Raw genomic sequence first — 21,852 nt, forward strand, 5'->3', positions numbered from 1 at the left:
CAGATGAGGAAACCAAGACTTCAGAGAGGGGTAGTAATGTGTCCAAAGTCACCCAGCTACAGAGGGTGGTGGTTTCAGCTCAGATGCCTGGCTGCCCGCCCCACGCTCTGCCCAGGGTACCACACTGTCTCCACCTCAGGCAGGGCACTTCCCATCCTAGCCTTGTCCTCACCCACCTTGGGTCCTGGCAGCACAGCAAGGGTACCTGACCCCTTTGAAAGCCATTGCTTCCAGACCAGGAAAGGCTGTGCCAAGTGTCCCCTAAGCCACTGGTGTCCCATTCCATGCCCATGCTGACACAGGCCGTCCTTCTTAGATGGGCCTTTTCCCTACTGAAAACTCTGAATGGGTATAGAGCCCACAGGCTGGAGTCTGCCCCAGGCCACCCACTGACCTTTGCATGCCAGTCACCACACCTGGGCCCTCCAACTGGCCAACACTTCCAAGTGGCCAACACTTCCGCTCGTACCACCAGCAGAAGGGTTTCCAGCACTGGGTCATGACACTCTGTTGGCATGCAGACAGCCTTCTGTCCTCATTAGGGTCCTGGACTTTTGCTGCCTGTGGTCGCAACTTTAAAATACCCTGCCTTTACTGACATTTCTCTCTACTCATATCTGGCCCCCAGTAAAAAGCAGGAACCACTGCCTGTCAGGTGCTCTGCAAGAAACTGTACCTACCTAGACTGAGTGAGAAGGGTGTTTACAGCCATCTTGCTCACCTGCATGCCACAGAGGGGAAACTGAGGCCCAGCGAGGGAAAGAAGCACAGGGTCTCAGTGACAGAGCAAAGTCTAAAACCCAGATCAGGAGACTACTGTTGACCATTAGGACATCCATTTGTGAGTCTGGAATGGTTTACAGAAGATCATGCTCTAAAAATATGGCACTGGACACTAGCCAGATGGCTCTGTGGTAGAGCGTCAGCCTGGCATGCGCATGTCCCAGATTCGATTTCTGGTCAGGGCACACAGGAGAAGCACCCATCTGCTTCTACACACCTCTCCCTCTCGCTTCTCTCTCTTTCTCTTCTTCTCTCGCAGCCATGGCTCAACTGGAGCAAGTTGGCCCCAGGTGCTGAGGATGCCTCAGGGGCTAAGAAGAGCTTGGTTGCTGAGCAACAGAGCAATGCCCCAGATGAGCAGAGCATCGCCCCCCAGTGGGCTTGCCAGTGAATCCCAGTCAGGGTGCATGCGGGAGTCTGTCTCTGCCTCCCCTCCTGTCACTGAATTTAAAATTTTAAAAAAGTAGAAAATAAAAATAATAAAAACATGGTGCTGGCATGCTGAGGCCATACAGGGCTCACCCATACAGGCTTTTCACCACCAGAAAAAGTTACCCCTTCCTCTGGCCGACCCAGCTCCTCAAGCTCCTCACTAGGGCCAAGGCTCAGCAAGCCGACCAAGGGCTAGATTTCAGGTCCCATTTGCCCCTCAGCCAAGTGCCTTTGTGCAGTGAAGCATCTGAAAAACTGTATAATGTGACCATGAAATTATTTGGTGTCACTTCTTCCATTAGACTTAGGACCCTTTGAGAGTGGGAGTCCTGTTTCATTGATTTTTTGTATCTGTCCATACCCTGCAAAGAGCCTGACACGTGGAGGCTCGCTGATGCCCGTTGAATAAATGCGTGTGTGAATGAATGATTCGCTCTCCCGAACCTCACTCTTTCCCTTTGCAGTATTCACTTAAGCCACTCTTACCAAGCACAGCTTCATTTTAAGTTTCAATAGTTGTCCTGCATTTCAGTGCAACATCCACACATGTGAGCACTCACGTCTTGGGATCCTCCTCATAGGAGTGTTGAGAAGGTGGTTAGAAGCAGCAATAGTTTCTCTATGGAGAAAGATACAAGCTATTATTGGGGTTTTATAGCTGTGACCCATACCATTCTCCATTAAATCCATGTGTCTGAACTTGTCTCCCTGCTTATGCACTGCTGGCTGGCTGAAGTTATTCTGGGCATTTCTTCAAGTGTCACTGGTAACTTAGATCTCACCAGTGACAAACTGGCAGATTCACTTACAGAATGCAGCTCCTGAAAACTACTAATGATGCCGTGAGGAGACAGGGGACAGGGAACAGTAGTATTTGGTCTTCGGTTTGAGGCAGATATCTGAAAATGAGAAATTTCTTGGAGCCAGCCTCCCAGACAGAACATTCAGTGTCTGGTTACATAAAGAGCTACAGGAGCCAAGAGGTCAGGACAGGGCTGCAGCGAGGGGGGCCTCGCCCCAGTGGAAGTGTGCCCAGGACGGGAATGGGCATGTAGGGGGCTATTGAGAGTTTTAGCCAGTTGAACACAGTGAATGTCTAACTTCCCTCCATCCACTCTGCTGAGGCCAGAGCATAGAGCCAGGCACAGCAGGAGCAATGTCAGTATGGCAGGATTTCCCAGTGGGCACATTGGTGGTACTTTATGACACTGCCGACTCTACTGAAGGAGAAAGTTTAAGAAAACAAAGTAAGAGGAATCCTGCTTGCTCCTTTCAAGAGGGCCAGAAGGGCTTTCCATTCTGAGGGCTGCCCCGGGGTGGGTGATAAGAGGGTTGGTTCTTTAAAGGGTGGGCTCTGGGCACAAGGAGCAGGGCTCTAAATGGACAGGAAGATGAGCCAACCAAGAGAGCCAGGTTCCTCGGAGACAGGAAGGAAGAAAGGTGTTGTGGGAGATGGTGGGGTACTGGTAAAAGCTAACAACCTGTTCCCAGGGCTGTGGAGATGGCTCCTGACCTGTAGTGTTTCTCCATTTCTGTGGTGTTGTAAATATTTCCACTGTGAGGCCCTGGCCGGTTGGCTCAGTGGTAGAGCATCGGCCTGGCGTGTGGAAGTCCCGGGTTCGATTCCCGGCCAGGGCACACAGGAGAAGCGCCCATCTGCTTCTCCACCCCTCCCCCTCTCCTTCCTCTCTGTCTCTCTCTTCCCCTCCCGCAGCCAAGGCTCCATTGGAGCAAAGATGGCCCGGGCGCTGGGGATGGCTTCTTGGCCTCTGCCCCAGGCGCTAGAGTGGCTCTGGTCGCAACAAAGCGAGGCCCCTGAGGGGCAGAGCATCGCCCCCTGGTGGGCGTGCGGGGTGGATCCCGGTTGGGCGCATGCAGGAGTCTGTCTGACTGTCTCTCCCCGTTTCCAGCGTCAGAAAAATACAAAAAAGAAAAAAGAAAAAAATATATATATTTCCACTGTGGCCACTGTCAGGCTACCAACTTTATGTCACTTTATGAATAGGAAGTTGGGAAGACAGATGCAAACAGTCACGGCTCCAAAATTCCTATGTGGAAATGCTCAACATGACAGTTAGGTACAGCCTTTGGGAGTGATCAGGTCATGTGGGTGGAGCCCCCGAGAATGGAATTAGTGCCCTTATAAAGGAGACCCTGCGAACCCCATGCCCCTCCCACCACTAGCAGACACAGAGAAAAGTCAGAAGTCTGCAACTGGAAAATGGGTCTTCACCAGAACCCACCACGCTGGCACCCGGAACTTGGACTTACAGTCTCCAAAACTCGGAGAAAGAGATGTCTGCTGTTTATAAGCCACCCCATCACAGGTATTTTTTTACGGCAGCTGGAACAGACTAAGGTAACTCTGGACTGTCAGATCAGGGAGAACCAAGTTTTTACTATGTTAGAAGCATCATTTTTGGGGTTCACTTGTTATAAGTTTCAGTCTGTACCAGCTAACACTGAAGCTGCCCTGGGGTTCATTTTCAGCGCCACGAGGAAATGCTGCTTGTGTCCTGTGTCAGAGGCCCACACAAGTATAAGGTGCAGAAGGGTGAGGCATCGGAAAAGTTATTAAGTGATTAACCACTTTGTTCCCATCACTTGTTACAAGAAATCCCCTTACTGATTTTTCTTTTTTGTCTTTTTTTTTTTTTTTTTTTTTTTTTTTTTACAGAGGCAGAGATAGACAGGGACAGACAGACAGGAACGGAGAGAGATGAGAAGCATCAATCATTAGTTTCTCGTTGCGCGTTGCAACTTCTTAGTTGTTCATTGATTGCTTTCTCATACGTGCCTTGACCATGGGCCTTCAGCAGACCGAGTAACCCTTGCTCGAGCCAGCGACCTTGGGTCTAAGCCAGTGAGCTTTTTGCTCAAACCAGATGAGCCCGCGCTCAAGCTGGCAACCTTGGGGTCTCGAACCTGGATCCTTCCACATCCCAGTCCAATGCTCTATCTACTGTGCCACCGCCTGGTCAGGCTCTTTTTTGTCTTAAAATACTAAAATCAGCCCTGATAATAACACATTGACAATTAAGTCCCTCTGAGTTCCATTTCTTAATAGCCTCTCCTGTTTTGGACTCCATGACAAACCTACACCAAAGAATCAATATGGGGCTTGAAAACAACTATTCCTTATGTAGTAACTCAGTAATATCTCTCCTCCAGCACACTCTAGAACTCTCTAGAACTGTACCATTATGATAGGCAAGCTCTCTGAATAGCGAAAGAGCTGCCTACTCTTTCGAGCACTAGAAGTTTTTGACTGAAAACAATTTCAAAGATCTTTGCCTATCCCTGTCTTATTTCTTTACGATAGCAACTCTTTATTACAAAAAATTAGAACATATATATAAGAAGAAAAAGAATATTGAATCAAAATGAGAAGCAAAGCACATATGCCTACCTCCCCACCCACTCCCCTAAAATGATTCAAAAGATCAGATGAGCTGGGCTTGGTTCCAATGTAGGGGGTGGTAGATCTTTCACTTGTTTTTCATAGTCTTCCACGTTTATAAGTCAATCCTAGCCTGCTATATATGTAACAAATTTTGATCCAGAAAGAGAATAGTGGAGAGGCAAGACTGGCAAGATAAGACCCCAGAGACCTAGGTTCTTAATCTAGCCTGGGTGACTTCTCTATGGCCTTGAGCCTGTCACTCTTCATTCAAAAGATGAAGAGGCTGGGCTGAGTTATTCTTAAGTGTCCTACCAGCTCTGAATCAAGCAGGGTCCATCCAGCAGGAAACAGAAATGTTTAAACTGGATGATTTGAAAGGAGAACATAATAAAGGGACTCTATTCAAAGGTTTGAACTGGGAGTAGGGAGACCACCAGAGGTGATGCTCTACCCTGGTGAGTACCAACCCCTTCCTGAGGAGCAAGGGAGGAGCAGGCCCCGGAACCCAGAGACAGGGCTGGGTGGACAGCACTCCGGACAGGAGGAACGCAGCACCAACCTCACTCTTCCCTCTAGCAAAATGTTTCTCTACACCAAACCCAACAAGGAGCCCTTCGTGGGGGATAGTGCCTGGAGGCTGCTATCAGACCAGGGACTGACGGCAGCCTCCGGGCATAGGACAGGCCAGAGAAGAGGGAGCAGGTGTGGAGAGGTGAACGGGAGATGCCCAGCACTGACTCGTCACACTGACAGTTGGCCTGCTGCACTATAGTGTACTCTGTTCATAGAGGACTGATTTCTGCTCGTCTTAACTCACTGTCAACCAGAGGCCTGGCTCACTCACCTGTGAATTTTCTGCCTTTAACCCTAGAACGCCTGATAACCAAGTCCGTTAGAGTCAGGGCACCGTGTCAATGCAGAGGCTATGGACAAGGGCCTTGGGGACTTGACTAATAGCCAAACAGATATCTGGAGCACGTGGACACTATTATTTTCCTTTGGCTACTCAGAGGCCCTTGATGCTTGCTTCCTGGTCTGCTATAGAGATCTGGATTTTAACAAGTCCCTCAGTCACGGGGACACTGGACTGTGTTAGGAGGGAACATCAGCTTTCTCAGCCCTGGTGCTTGCGCCATACACACAGCTATAGTTTCTGCATGTAGCTGCCAGAAACCCTGAACAGAGACTTGAATTAGCCATTTGTTTCTGAAAAATATCACTTAATAAACTGAGCTGCTAGATACTCATCAAACACTATCCCCTGTGAAGAGAGTGTCTTCTTTCTCAGAGCCCACAGAAGGATCACAAAATTGACCAGGTACAGGGAACAACAACAACAAAAAAGCAATAAATTTCAAAATTTAGAGATAATACAAACCACATTCTCTAAGCACAATGTAATAAAACTACAAATAAGCCAAAACAGGCAAAAAATTTTTGACTTGGAAATTCAGAAAATTTACCTGAACATTAATAACTATCCACCAAATGAACAAATTAACTTTAGAATATTTTATTCAGATAATCAGAAATTTGTATAGCAATACTATTGAATCTGGAAAAACTCTACACTTTAAAAAGGCACAGTATTAAACACCTACTAAGTAAAAATATAATAAACAAATTAAGCATTCAAGAAGTCGGTGGAGGGAGCCCTGACCAAATAGCTCAGTTGGTTAGAGCATCGTTCTGAAGCACAGAGATTGCTGGTTCGATCCCCAGTCAGGGCACACACAGGAACAGTTCAATGTTTCTATCTCTCTTTCTCTCCCTCTCTCACTAAAATAAATAAAAATAAATTTTAAATAAAGAAGTTGGGAGGAAAGAACAATCTAAAGAAAGTGGGAGAAAATTTAATAAAGATGTGTCTATTAATGAGCTAGGAAAAAAATAGAATCAACAAATAAATTTAAAGTCTTAATAATTATATAATGAAAACCCTTGCAAGGAAAAGACCATAAAAAACACAAAATTGTACCTAAAATCGAGACATAACACAGAGAGATAAAATTAGAAAAATTAAAAGAGAATGTTTGGTTCAGGCCCATGTAACAAATTGGACAATGTGAATAAATGATCTTGGAAATTTAAATTGACTCAAGAGGAGATAAATTATATAAACCAATGATAAAGTAAAAATCCACCACAATTTGGGGTTTACCCAAGAAATACAAGAATGCTAAATATTGGGAAATATATTCCAATTGTCTAATTGGCAGATCCAAATAGATAATTATATTTTCAGAAACCAGAAGAATTCAGGATAGTAGTGGCTTATACAATACACATATGAATAGCGATAGCTTTCTTATATATCAATACAATGTCCAGTGTTTTTTAAATAGAAAAGTCATATTTCCATTAGCAACCACAAAACATAAAATAGCCAAAAAAAACCCAAAAAATATGTAGGTCATATAAAGAAATGTATAAAATTCTATCATAAGAATTTAAAGAACAAAAAATTGTAGCGATATATTTTTTATCTTGAACAAAAAGACAAAACATCGGCCCTGGCTGGTTGGCTCAGTGGTAGAGCGTCGGCCTGGCGTGTGGAAGTCCCGGGTTCGATTCCCGGCCAAGGCACACAGGAGAAGTGCCCATCTGCTTCTCCACCCCTCCCCCTCTCCTTCCTCTCTGTCTCTCTCTTCCCCTCCCGCAGCCAAGGCTCCATTGGAGCAAAAGATGGCCCGGGCACTGGGGATGGCTCCTTGGCCTCTGCCCCAGGCGCTAGAGTGGCTCTGGTTGCGACAGAGCGATGCCCCGGATGGGCAGAGCATCGCCCCCTGGTGGGCGTACCAGGTGGATCCCGGTCGGGTGCATGCGGGAGTCTGTCTGACTGCCTCCCTGTTTCCAGCTTCAGAAAAATACAAAAAAAAAGGACAAAACATCATACAAGTATTTATTCAAAAATGGATATTTTCAATGTAATTCCAGTCAAAATCTCAATGAGACTTTTCTGAAACTTGAGAATATGAGTAATTAATTAGTTAACCTTAAAGAATAAATATACCCCTGACCGGACAGCTCGGTTGATTAGAGCATCATCCCAATATACAGAGATTGCTAGTTCGATCCCCAGTCAGGGCATGTTCTAGAACAAACCAATGTTTCTCTCTCTCAAAAAAAAAAAAAAATCAATCAATAAATTTTTAAAAATACAAAAACCAAAAAATAAATAACTTACACCCACCCCAACATTAAAAAAATTTTTAAGAATAAATACAAAGCAATATTTAGGAACACTGTAACAAAGAAAAGTAACACAGGTGTTCTTGTTCTGCTAGATTTCAAACTGGAAGGTCAAGCAACAGAATGAAATCCTGTGTCACTGGTATAGAACAGACAGAACAATGGACTTAAGGGGGAAAAAGTGAACATCTGAAAATATCGCCAGGAACAGACAAAAATCTGCTGTGTGATAAAGACGCTGCTTCATGTCAGTGGTCGAGTCTGGATGATTCAAACACGTGGCATCGGAGCAACTTGCCAGCCGCTTGGGAAAAAGCCATATTAATCCAGATCCCAACCTCACTCTCAAAAATAAACTCCAAATGAATTAAAGTCATGAGTGAAAAAATAAAGCTATAAAAATGAAAAAGAAAATATGAGAAAGTCAGTTTCAATCTTGGAGAAGCAGGCACAGGGGAGAATGTCTAAAATCAGAAACCAAAAAGAAAAGATCTATCTACGCTGAAACTGAGAAATGTCTTACAGCCCATATAAAGACATACACAATATATAGATAGCTACAAGATTAAAAACAGGCAACAAACTGTGGAGATTATTTGCAACAAGTATAATAGTCAGTTAGCATTCCTCATATATAAAGCACTGTGATAAATATACAAGAAAATATACACATATGAAAGAAGATATTAACAAGAAACTCATTTTAAAAAAGGAATGAGATTATAAACATTAAAAAACATCTACCCTGGCCCTGGCTGGTTGGCTCAGCAGTAGAGCGTTGGCCTGGCGTGCGGGGGACCTGGGTTCGATTCCCGGCCAGGGCACATAGGAGAAGCGCCCATTTGCTTCTCCACCCCCACCCCTTCCTCTCTGTCTCTCTTCTTCCCCTCCCGCAGTGAGGCTCCATTGGAGCAAAGATGGCCCGGGCGCTGGGGATGGCTCCTTGGCCTCTGCCCCAGGCGCTAGAGTGGCTCTGGTCTGGCAGAGCGACGCCCCAGAGGGGCAGAGCATCGCCCCCTGGTGGGCAGAGCTTCACCCCTGGTGGGCGTGCTGGGTGGATCCCGGTCGGGCGCATGCGGGAGTCTGTCTGACTGTCTCTCCCCGTTTCCAGCTTCAGAAAAAAATACAAAAAAAAAAAAAAAAGCATCTACCCTCATAAGCAACAAAAGAAATGAAAATCTAAGACACGGATATCATTTTTATCTTTTCAAGATGGGCAAATTTTTCAAAGATGGATAATATCAATACCTAGGATTGACAAGCGGATTGTTGATAGCCACGTAAAAAGTAAAAGCTCTCCCTGGAAACCTATTAATATGAGCCAATGTTTTAAATGTATATTCCTTTAACCTAGAAATCCCACTGTCCAGAATTTAGCCTGAGGGAGAGAACTGTATATACAAAGATATTAATTGAGGCATTAATTTCAAAAACCATGAATTGAAAACAACCTAAATGCCCAATCATAAAGAATCTGTTAATTAAATATGTAGTAACATTTAAAAAAATAAAACAATCCCCACATACTGTTAGGTAAAGAAAGAGATTGACATTACAAAATACCCTGTATTAGAGAAGCCCATTTTGGTAAATACAATAGCTTAGAAAAAGTGAAGATTAGATAAGAAACATATATATATATATATATAGGAGCTGTATTCTCTTTATTTTATATATTGCCTTAATTTTTTTACAAAGGGCCTGAATTACACTTAAAATCATATGGAATGATTCCAGAGTTCTCACAAGGAACTCCAAGACCAGCAAGAGGGGACCAGTCAGCCTCCCGGTGACAGCAGTGGGAGGGGCAGTGGAGGCATTGTGAAGAAGTGATTTTCTCAGTTCAAGCTTTAGACCAATGGTTCTCAACCTTGCCTGTACACAGACACCGGAATCACCTAGAGAACTTTCTAAAGTACTGATGCTCAGGTCCCACCATCAAAGGTTCTGACTTAATGAACCTATGTGAGCCTGAGCACACAGATTTTTTTTTTTAATCTTTCCAAGTGGTTCTAAAGTACCCCAGCATTGGGGTCCACTGGAGTGATCCTGACTTACGTCTCCCTCAGAACCTCTCCCCAGGCTCAGGGAGAATGGTTCTGCTCCTGCTGCACTAAGGGCTCAACAAAGAAGGGGCCCTGGGCTGGCCAGAAAGCCGGGACTGCGTTTTGCTTGTCACTGTGTCCCCAATGGCCCAGCCCAAGGCCTGGCACAGATGAGGGGTTCTGTGAACACCTGGTGGTATGGGGGGCATGGAAGGAAGGAAGGAAGGAAGGAAGGAAGGAAGGAAGGAAGGAAGGAAGGAAGGAAGGAAGGAAGGAAGGAAGGAAGGGAGGGAGGAAGGGAGGGAGGGATCCCACCTGGGAGGGATCCCACCTTCCCACCTCCAGAGTGCCTTAAATCATGTAAAGTATGGGCTACAGACCATCAGGGTCACATCACCTGGGCACTTGTTAAAAATACACTCTCAGAACCTGCCCCAGAATGAGAACCTGCATTTTAACAAGGCCCCAGGTGATTCATGGCTTATTGATAGGTCTCTAACTTTGCAGCACATTAAAATCACCCATGAAAGCGAACAACCTGCTATGGCCTTTTATGGGTGCTTGTGAAACATCCTGGGTGACTACAACCTGCAAGCCAGGCTCAGAAGTCCTGCGCCATGTGTCTGTCAGAGCAGCCTCCATCGGGGCCTTACCCTTGGGTCTGACCCACCTGAGAGATCCTGCCCCCTTTTAGGATAAAATCCTTCTGCAACCCAAGGACCACCCACTCAGTTCTACCTTGAGGACAGACCCAGTTCAAATCCCACTTCTGTCACTTCCTTAGCTGAGTGTCTCTGAACAAGTCATTTAACCTCTCCATACCTGGTTCTCCCCTCCTGTCTGTACAACGGAGCTGATGGGGGGGGGGAGGGTAAGAGAACCTACCCAATAGGGCAGGGGTCCCCAAACTTTTTACACAGGGGGCCAGTTCACTGTCCCTCAGACCATTGGAGGGCCAGACTATAAAAAAAAAACCTATGAACAAATCCCTATGCACACTGCACATATCTTATTTTAAAGTAAAAAAAAAGGGGGGGGGAATAAATACAATATTTAAAATAAAGAATAAGTAAATTTAAATCAACAAACTGATCAGTATTTCAGTGAGAACTATCCTCCTCTCACTGACCACCAATGAAAGAGGTGCCCCTTCCAGAAGTGAGGTGGGGGCCGGATAAATGGCCTCAGGGGGCCGCATGTGGCCCGCGGGCCGTAGTTTGGGGAACCCTGCAATAGGGTGTGTGGAGATTGACTGTCTTAATTGATCTAAAGCATTTTGAAGAGCCTGAATTAAAAACATCACTTTTGCTTCTGTAAAGAGGACAAAAGAGAATGAAAATGGTCAGTGTAGGAGCTCTCCTGGGAAAATAAAGATTAAATGAAGAGGTTTAACCATCTGTTTTCATTATTCGTGAAGAAAGATAAGCTTCACCGCATCCTTAGAGAGCATCTCTAAGCCTGGAGTGTAGGCACCCAGAGAAGAGATTGAGGTTCACAGGGTCAGCGCTCTCACAGGATGTCCCAGCCCCCCACCCCCACCCCGCCCCCAGAAACGCAGATCTGCGCCAGCCATCGTGCCCAGGACAAGGCAGCTAAAATTCCTCCACAGCGGAGTCTTTCGGTGGATTCCCCGGGCCTACCCAGGGCACAACAGACGCTCCCGTGGGAGCATGTGTGCATGTGTGCGCGTGAGTGTGTGCGTGTGTGTGTGTGTGTCCGGGCAGAGAAGCCCGCAGGTTGGGTGCTGAAAGATGGTGTCTATCCCTCTCATCTTCCTTCCTCCAGCCGGCTGCGCACAGCCATCCTCCCCACAGACAGGCGGGTGAGCCAGGTACCCTCCTGTCCGAGAGCGCAGCTGCTGCTTCTGCGGCAGACGGCGGGGCGCGCTCCCCGCTCCAGCGCCCGGCCAGCCGGCAGCCCGCGCCCTCCCGGTGCAGCATGCGGGCGCTGTGACGTTCTCGGATAAATGCCGTATAAGTGTGTAGGCGAATGAGAGCTAAAAATAAGAACGGAAAATCTATCATTAAGGTATCATTGCGCCAGCGCAGCTATTTGAAGGCTCCCATGGTCCCCAGCGCCTGGATTTGAAGCCCGCCCTCAGGCTTTGGGGGGTATTTGCAGAAAACTACAAGCAGTGGCTCGCCAGGCAGACCTCAGAGTGCTGGGGGGGAGGGGGCTGGTAATTATGCAACTCTCAAAATAATGTAACGCTCACTGTCCCCTCCCCCATCTCACCCGCTATATTGTCCTTTGGTCGGTGGGGAAGCCACTGCAAGTGCGGCTGGCTGCCGAAATGAATGTTACCTGGCCAATTACGCAAAGATTAAGACTGGAGACTCTTTGAAATACACCTTCCTCCATCCACTTCGGATTAGAAAAATAAAGTATCAAGAGGGGGCCTGTGGAGAATATGACCACTGGGACTTCATCCCAGGTCTACTGCATCCCACCAAGGGGCGAAAGATGCCAACTCTGGGATAGCGAGCCCCTGGGGTTTCACTAGGTTAACGAAAATTGATCTGATTTGCTTTTAAAACACCCAAAAGGAGAGAGGGGAGACCACGGGCGGGTGGGCAGGGTTTGTGTTTGTGCGTGTGTGTTCAGGAGAAAGAGGAAGTGCCAAGGTACAGCTTGCGTGGCTCTGCGCCTGGCAGGCTGCGTGCGTGTGTCCCTGTCCGCGCTGCTGAAACGGGCTCTTTGAGGGATCAGCGTCACATGACTCCGCCTGCCCCTTGCCGGCGCGCGGCGCAGCTTCCCGCTCCCTCAGTTTCCCAGGTGCCGGGGGGCAGGGTCGCGAGGCATCTCCTGGGCCCCCAGGCTCGGTGGAGCGGAGAAGAGGTTCTGGCGGGGAATGGTACATCTGGATTGCAGAAGCCTTGGCTCGGCGCCAGATCCCGGAGTGTAGACATTTGGGGGTTGGGGGGAGCGAGAAGGAGCGAGCAAGCGAGCGCCAGAGAGAGGCAGCGCGCAGCGCGCACGGACTGGGGGCTGCCGGGGACGCGCGGAGATGTAAGCGCGTGGGGTCTAGCTGGCCTCCGAGCACCATGCAGAAAGGGATCCGGCTGAACGATGGCCACGTCGCGTCCCTGGGGCTGCTGGCGCGCAAGGACGGCACGCGCAAAGGCTACCTGAGCAAGCGGAGTTCGGACAACACAAAATGGCAAACCAAGTGGTTCGCGCTGCTGCAGAACCTGCTCTTCTACTTCGAAAGCGACTCAAGCTCACGGCCCTCAGGGCTCTACCTGCTGGAGGGCTGCGTCTGCGACCGTGCGCCCTCCCCCAAGCCTGCGCTGTCAGCCAAGGAGCCGCTGGAGAAACAGGTGAGGCCAGCGCCGCATTTGATCTCTCAGCGCCCCGGGGCTCAGAGCCTTCGACTGGCCGATAGGACCCAAACTTTGGTCCCTGTACTCTCAGAGCCCTTAGCGCAGAAGAGGGTTGACCCGAGCGGGTGGGTAACCCTCTGGTGGGCAGAGGGAGCAGGGTCTGCGGGCAGGGAGAAGGTGCGGGTTGCGGCTGCCCTTCATCCCTGAGCTCCGTGGGAGGCGGGACAGGGGCTGTGAGGCCGAATGCGAAGGGAAATGGGGCCTGGGGGCCGGACAGAAATGATGAATGTGAACCCACATCCAGCCCAAAATGGTACTCCCCACCCCCATTCCCAATCCTGGGCTCCGGAGAGCTCCAATTGTCTACCCAAACCTGCGAAGTGTAATGCCCCATGCTGAGGCAGGGGAAGGTGAGATGGAGGCGTCCGAGCGCCTCTGCCCCTGCCTCACCGAAGCTCATAGTGAAGAGGAGCCTTCAATGGCTCTGCCAAGTTTGGGGGCTGCTGCCCGCAAGGTTGCGTTGGGTGCCATCGAACAGTGATGGTCTCCCAGCCGGTTCCAAGCCCCAGCAACAAACCAAGGGGTTCCAAGCACCCAACTGATGCGCGGGGCTAGAGCTACTGCGGAGGCTGCGGGCAGGCGGGACAAGCGGGCGTCTCTCTCCTCCCCCGCCCCCTGCACCTCCGCCACCGCGCTGCAGTCCTGGCTGCAGCGCTGCATTCTGGTTTCCTCAGAGCTGCCACACTGCAGGGCCAGGCGGCCTGGATGGGGCAGGCCTGGATGTGCCAGGGCTTGGCCTGCTGAGGGTATGCCTTCAGCGTGGAAGGAGGGATGGGCACCTGCAGCTGTAGAGTGGGAACCACCAGACAGGGAGAGAGCAATTTTTAAGCTCCGTGCCCTCTCCAAAGGCATCTGGTCTGTCCTCTTGCCTCTGGAAAGGTGAAGTGAAAGATAATGGATCCTGAAATATCACTGGTGGAAGGGGCCTGAAAGATTCATGGGGGCCCAACCAGCTGGTTATTACCTAGATGAGGACACTGAGGCCCAGAGAGAGCAAAGTGCTTGCCTAGTGTCATGCAAGGAGTAGATGCTACCTCAGAGTTCTGAGGAAAAAAGTGTGACCTCAAAAGCCATTGCTAGATGCAGACTAGGGGGTAGCGTGGTGGGAGGGGGCTGACATGGCTGAAATAAAAACACTGCTTGAAGTTGTTCCCCGTAATTGTCAAGGCAGCTTCAAGCTCTGTCTGCAGCACACCCCTTCTCTCCCTGCCCTCAGCCTGTGGGGCTGGGGCACACGGACAGGAATATTTGAAGGTGGGTTTTTGAGGATGAGAAACCATATGGCAGGTAGGGGCTCCAAGATGGCAAAGCAGAACAAAGAGCAGGCAGCTCCTCCAGCTGAAAAAGCACACAGGGATCGAGAGCAGTGGTTTTTAATCTCTGGTTCACCAGAAATTTCGTGTGGGTCTACCATCGAGTTAACTACCCTGATGTTGTATGAAGATGACAGCGGACCCACATAAAAACCACTGGTGTGGAGGACCCGCCTGGGAGTGCCAGGCCTAGGCCAGGCCAGGGACGCTGCTCTCTGCTGTTGATAATCTGCCTGTCCCAGCCTTCCAGAACATTGACAACCCCTGCCAGCCAAAGTCCACCTGTAGGTTCTACCAGTCACCTACAGCCCTAGCAGGGGCCACTTCCAACCCTCAGCCCCTACATCAGAGCCCAGAACTGAGTTCCTGGGCAGGCAGGGAGAGAGAGCTAGAGGAAGCTGACTTGCTATTTACACTCATAGTGTCTGTTCTCAGCCTCTTGGAAGCCAGAAGCAGGCCTGAGACTGCATCTCAGCTTTGCAACTTCCTGTCTGTGTGACCTCAGCTAACACACTCAACTTCTCTGAGCCTCTGTTTGTAATCCACAAAGTGGTGATCATAACACCTACCATCCTGGGGTTTTGTTTGAATACAATTAAATAATGTATGTGAACATATACTCACCACACATTTTCGTTGAATCTATATCATCTTAGTTAAATCTGGACTATATCCACCTGGACAGAGAATCAAGGCCTAACTCAAAACACTAAAGCTGGAAGGAACTTCAGAGAGACTTTACAGTCCCTCCTTCCCGTTTCACAGAGAGGGACTGAAGACCAGAGAGGAGAAAGGAGTTACTAAATATCACAGAGTTCCTCTGTGGCACAATCAGATCTAGAATTCATCCCGTGTCTAAGAATTCCTGAAAATGAGATCCTACATTGAGTCCAACTCAATCAGCTTGTGGCTCAGGTACTGATTCATGCTAGCAGTGGATTATGGGAGGAACAAGAGTACAAAACCAATCGCTAGTCCACACATACATTCGAAGCCCTTTCCCCAGACCGCCACCAGCCAGGCTCAGCATGTTCATTGAGTGGCCCTCCCAGCGCGAGAGAACACAACAGGGTTGAGAGTAGTGGGTGAAGGTCTGGCACGGCCCAGCTCAGATACAGATTTCCATTAATGACACATTGTGTCCTACATTTGTACAGATGTTCCATTTGACTCCAGAGTGAGTTTGGCACATGTGGAAAACAGGAGAGCCTGTGTGTCTACAAAAATTTATAACTTTTTTTTCTAAATCTTTGTGTGAAATGGATGAGCCTAGAAGGTAGCTGCTCCATGTTTCTCCTTGACCAGGGTACCCCATGGCCCCCACAGAGCCCCAGCCAGAAGCCGCACTCCAAGCCACTCTGTGACTAAGTTTGTCTTGCATTGGGCCCCAAGGAAGCCTTGACTCAAAACCTGCCAGCATGTGGCTGAGCATCCACACTAGGAGGCCTCCAAGAGGCTGTTTGAGTGGACTGGCCGGTATCTGGTAAAGATGTAGTTTTACCGAGATGTCGTTGTTACCCAGGGCTAAGCAGGCAGCTTCTATCCAGAAGGGCTAAGGATAGTTTTTGAAAGAACAGAAACCAAATCTTGGCTGGGAGCCTCCCACTCCATGGCAGGAATGGATCAGGGTTGAAGCACATAGTAGGTGCACAGGAAATGCTTCCTGAGCTGAACTTGCTGGTGTATCGAATGTTAATTTCGCATTTTATGTTCTAAGGGCTGACTAAGCTCCAGTTCAGGCCCTGTGACTCTGCCATAGGCCTCGGAGGCTGGGTTGTCACAGTCCCCTTAAATATGAGAACCTCAGACTGTGAAGTTGCTCTAACAGTGAGCTAGGCAGGGTGCTGGGAAACGAAGGCACAGCGCACCACACCCACCCCAGCACGGTAGACTCTCTTCTGGCTGCCTCTACACGGTCCAGCCGCAGAGCCCTGGAGCTCAGGTCTGAGTCCCCCAGGCCTCATGAAGTTAGACGGACACAGCCATGCTCCACGCCCACTGGCCCCGCCCTGGCCTGGGCCTTGCTTACTCAGTGCTGACCCTATAGCCACACACTGGAGGCATAAGTCCCTGAACTTAGATTTGGATTCAGTTTCCCTAGAGGGTGACCCCTAGTGACCCTTATGCTGCTTTAGCATGGAGTTACCCCAAACTGTCTTTTCTTGCCCTCAATCTGAACCCCCTGAAAAAAATCTTCCAGCCCCAGCTTCCCACAGGGGACCCAACCAAACCAACCCCAGCACTCCCCTCAACCCCCAGCCAGGGAGAGTCACGCTGTGGCCCCCAGGATGGTCCTGATTCACGTTGGACAGAAGGGACACAGACAGGTCCCTCAGCCGGCGCATCAGCACTGGTGTGGGTGGAGGCCTGCAGAACCCACTGTCCACCCTGGAGGTGCCTTTCCCGGAAGCAAGAGGAAGTCTGGTCCTGGTCCTCACAGCACACAGGACGAGCCCTCGTGAATTCAGATCTACAACTGCCCTAAGGCCATGAGTGTGCCCGGTTAACAGACGGGGGTCGGCCCCACCCTGTAAGGCAGTTGTTGAAACGAGAGGCACTCTGGCTTTCTGACCCCGCAGTCAGCTCACCCTCCTGCGGCTCCAGCACATTCAGCCTCTCGGCCAATAAGAAAAAAGCAAACCCCAATGCAGGGGGACTGGCTGAGCTCAAAGCAACACCCTCAGCCCTGGCTCGGACAGCTCAGCTGGTTAGAGTGTTTCCCAAAGCACAGAAGTTGCCAGTTCAGTCCTCAGTCAGGGCACATACAGGAACTGATTGATCACTGTTCCTCTCTCTCTCTCTCTCTCTCTCTCCCCCCCCCTCCCTCCTCTCTCTCTAAAATAAACAAACAACAATTAAAAATATGGCACCCTCAGACACAGCATACATGTGGCTCCAGGAACTCCGACAGTGGCCACTGGTGCTTTGGGGAACCAGACCTGGCCCAGCCCCGCAGGCCTGAGGCTCCAGGGTTAACTGTGTGGGGTGCCCGGCTCCCCACCTCACCCCCAAACATTTCCAGAACTGAGGGGAGGTCGCACAGCTTGGCTCCTACACCTTCAGTGGGACAAGGAAATACCAGCTCGCTGCCCCGGAAGCACCGGTGACTCCCCTGAGTGGCTCTAGGGCCACACCTGGGCCAGGTCCTGTGGGCCCAGCACAAAGGAAGCCCTCAGCTTGTGTTCATAGTGCTCCCAGTGGTGGGGGAGCCTCAGGGTCACTCTCAGGGGGAAGGTGACCCCCAACCACCCGCCCGCCCACCGCTCCCGTGGCCACTGGTCCCCTCCACGCAGCCAGTGTGACCATGGCCCCTCGCCGCAGACCTTCCCCTCAGAGGCCCACCCCTTAGCCCCGTGTTCCCAGCACCTTCCTCCCTCCACTCACTCACCGCGCTCGAATCCTCACCCGGGTGTGGGTGCCCGGGGCCAGGAGAACAGGCGCTCGGATCCCCATCCGGGTGTGGGTGCCCGGGGCCAGGAGAACAGGCACTCGGATCCCCATCCGGGTGTGGGTGCCCGGGGCCAGGAGAACAGGCGCTCGGATCCCCATCCGGGTGTGGGTGCTCGGGGCCAGGAGAACAGGCGCTCGGATCCCCATCCGGGTGTGGGTGCCCGGGGCCAGGAGAACAGGCGCTCAGATCCCCATCCGGGTGTGGGTGCCCGGGGCCAGGAGAACAGGCGCTGGGATCCTCATCCGGGTGTGGGTGCCCGGGGCCAGGAGAACAGGCGGCATGCGGGCTCCATGGAGGTGACTCGGTGCCCCGTGAGGAGCAGAGGCCTCGGAGGGCCAAGGGCACCCGCCCTGTGTGAGGAGACGCTGAGCAGTCATGGGGATGAGGTCCATCCTCTCGCAGGACCTCGAGAGCTCAAAGCCGGGCCGCCTGAGGGCGGAAAAGGCTTTCCTCTCTCACGGGTCGTGTGGGCAGCACGTGCTGAGAGGCTGACGCCCGTCAGGCAGAGCAGCCCACTTTTAACTGCTGCTGTACACATGAGATTTCTTCTTTATTAACGCGTTAAAAACTTTGACCTCCGCCAAAACTCACTGCGACGCGCCCTTCAGCTCTGACAGGCCATGAATGCGGGTTTAGATGTGTATGTCTTGTAGCAGAGCCCTTCAAAAAACCACACGGAAAATACCTAGTCACGGTCAATTCAATTTATTGAGCACCTACTGTGCCTGGCACCAGAAGGCATGTTTTACATAAGGCCTCCCTTCAGTACCCCAACAGCCCTGTGAGGGTATCACTGCTGACTCATTTTCGAGATGACAGAACTGAGGGCTGGAGATGTTAAGTCACTTGTTCAGGGTTACAGAGAGTGTACACCGCAAAGCCTGAATGTGAACACTGGTCTGCTGGACTCTAAAGCCTGAGCTTTCTGGCTGCCAGTCACCTAAAGATGTGGGCTGGGGGTGGGGGGGGAGGTAATTCGTGAGCTTACTGTCCTCTGCCAAGATAAGTGGAGGGAGAAAAACAAACACAAGTAGCAGCAGTGAAAATATATCACCATCAGGTGACTTTTGTGAAGTAGCTTTTGTTGCTGCTTGGGTCCCGTGAGCATTGGGGGAAACTCACCAAGGCAGACATCCACTCCCCACGGCCCCATTCCCTGGACTCCGCGGGAGCCTGGAGCTGGTGCCCATGTGCAGGCAGCCAAGAACAGGCGCGGCCCCCAGTGTTGATGCAGGAGTGCTGGTGATACGTGAACTTGGCAGGAGCCCAGGACACTGCCAACACCCAGACGCTGCTGTGAAGGCGTCTGTCGTGCAGGGAGCAGCTGGAGCCTTAGACCCTCCCGCTGCCTGTTCCCCACTCAGAGAGGGCCGTACAGCCCCTCAGGTGCACAGCCTCTACCCCCAGCTCATTCACTGAGCAGTTACCGACTCCGTCTCTGACGATGAAATAACGTGAGGGGAAAACCATGGGTTTCCAGCCACACAGACTAGTTTTGGATTCTGGTTCTGCCATTCTTCGGTCTTAGGAAGGTCTGCACGCTCTCTGAACCTTATGTTCCCCATCTGTGAGATGGAAACTGTAATAGAGCCTGCCTGCAAGCCCTATGCAGAGTAGTAAACTAGGAGCTGTTTGTTAAGTCCTAGCATCACACAGTAGGTCTTACCAATAAACTGTAGCTGTTACAGAGTCAGCTCTCATCTTTATGACCAGGTCTTCCTTGGGGAAGCAATGGGTCACCTAGGCCTCTGGCAGGTTTGAAGCAAGTCAACACCATTCCTGCCCCAACTGGGATCTACCCACCAACCCCCACCTAGGACTGATACTCTGCCCATCTGGGGCCATGCTCGCAACTGAGCTATTTTTAGCACCTGAAGCAGAGGCTTCACAGAGCCATTCTCAGCACCTGGGTTGATGCGCTCAAACCAATTGAGCCATGGCTGTAGGAGAAGAGAGAAAGGAAAAGAGAAGGAGTAGGGGTGGAGAAGCAGATGGTCACTTCTATGTGACCTGACCGGGAATCAAACCTGGGACATCCACACACTGGGCCAACGCTCTACCACTGAGCCAACCAGCCAAGGCCAAATGGTACATCTTAACATAAAGAACCCGTGGATTTCTGAAAAATATCTGAGCAAGGCGCCCCTACAAGAAGAAAAAAGGATTGCTGTGGCAGCCTTCTTCATCCCTGGTGGCCACACCATCACCAGCTCTGTTAGTCTGACCTCCTAAGTCGATCTCAGAGCCACCCACTATGTTCCTACCTTCCTCTCATTTGGACTTAGGTGCTGGCCTCCTAACCAGTGTACTGCCTGGGATGAGCTGGGTTATGCTGCAGTGACAATCATGTCACACCCTGAGCTTAGTGGGCAGTGGCGGGGAACGTCCAGTTCTCATCTCATAAAAGAACCAACTGCTGTGTCCATACCTCCCTATCCAGCCACCACCCAGATAAACACCTTTTTCAAACATCTGCCTACAAAGTTCTTTCCACGCTGAGCAAGTCCTGCCGCCACCGCAGTAACCCTGCCGTTGCCATGGGATGTAGGAAGACAGGCGGATGATGCTCAGATAGATGAAGTCCATCTCTCAACAGATAACCTCGGTGTCTGTCTCTTCCAGGCCCTGAGTTCTCACTGCTAGTAATGTCAGAGTCAGAACTGGAAACCAGTTCTAGGTCATTGAAGCCAGTGGACATCCAGGCCAGTTGTTAAATTTGGCAAGGTATACATCAAAGACTAGATCTTATTAATCCAGCAAAGCTAATGCAACCTCTTTCCCCTGAAAAGTGAGATAATTATTTTCAAAAAAAAGATACTTCCTAGTTGAGCTTCTATGTTTTTCAAATTGGAAAATCTAGCTCAGACCTTAAAATAAAAAGCCTTTCCAAATTAATTATTTCAGCAGGGCAAATGAATGACGTCTTTTGTTTTTTACAAACAGAAGTTGAAGGGCGGATGTGTCCAGGTGAGTTCATGCAGCAAACATCCAGAGAGGTGGCAGTGGGGAGGTGCCAGGCAGGCTTGTGAGTTGCAATGACAGATTGAAAGATGTACATGCAGGACCAGCCAAGTGTGACATCTCTGGTCTGCAGTGGTGTACATTCAAACTAAGACCATGGGCTGGCCAGGTAGCTCAGCTGGTTAGAGCATCGTCCCAAAGCGCACAGGTTGCCGGTTTGATCCCCGGTCAGGGCACATAGAAGAACAGATACTCCTGTCTCTTCCCTGCTCTCTTCTCTTCCCCACTCTAAAAATCAATGAAACAAACATTAAAAAAACAAAAAACAAAAACAAACAAACCAAGATCATTCACAGCCTGGAGGGCTGCATGACACAGGCCCCGGGCTGTGACCCTGAGGGCCAGGGCTTCTCCCAGGCTTTCGGTTCTGACATTGCGGTTGCCCCTCTCACCTCCTTCGGCTTCGTGAGAGAGTGCAAGGTGTCCAGCAGGTCGGTCCCGGCAGAACACAGCGCTGGGCTGGGCGGCAGGCCAGAGCGGCCTGTGGCTCCGATGCCATGGGAGACTGGGAGCTGGACAGGGGCCTGAAACAGGCACTCAGCTTGGGGACAGAGTCTTGCAAGGTCTCAGACTGGAGAACTCAGAGCCAGAGGTCAGATGGAATGAAGCCAACCGGGGGGAGAGGGTCATGAAGTGGGGTCCAACCCCCCTGTGTAGCCACATCAGGTCGGGGATTCTGGGGGGAGGGCAGGTGGGTCAGGCCTCTCTGGATTGGTGCGGGAGCACCAGTGGAGTCAGCAGAGACCAGCTCTTCCATCGAGCAGGCCCATCTAGGAAAGACTGTACCCAGTGAGGCCCCACTGGGTGCCAGGCTCCAGGGGAGCCACAG

At 50.4% G+C, this 21,852-nt stretch overlaps 1 protein-coding gene across 1 annotated transcript in view; it reads left to right on the forward strand.

Annotated features, from left to right (window-relative positions):
• Nucleotides 1-12,578: 12,578 nt before the first annotated feature.
• RASGRF1 (Ras protein specific guanine nucleotide releasing factor 1) overlaps nt 12,579-21,852 on the forward strand; it is a 76,715-nt gene continuing 67,441 nt past the window's right edge. Inside the window, exon 1 of the mRNA XM_066354557.1 lies at nt 12,579-13,175. Coding sequence (XP_066210654.1) covers nt 12,900-13,175 — 276 coding nt within the window. The 5' untranslated portion in view covers nt 12,579-12,899. The remainder of the gene's footprint in view (nt 13,176-21,852) is intronic.

Source organism: Saccopteryx leptura, chromosome 13 (genome assembly GCF_036850995.1).
Source record: "Saccopteryx leptura isolate mSacLep1 chromosome 13, mSacLep1_pri_phased_curated, whole genome shotgun sequence".
NCBI classification, from domain to species: Eukaryota; Metazoa; Chordata; class Mammalia; order Chiroptera; family Emballonuridae; genus Saccopteryx; species Saccopteryx leptura.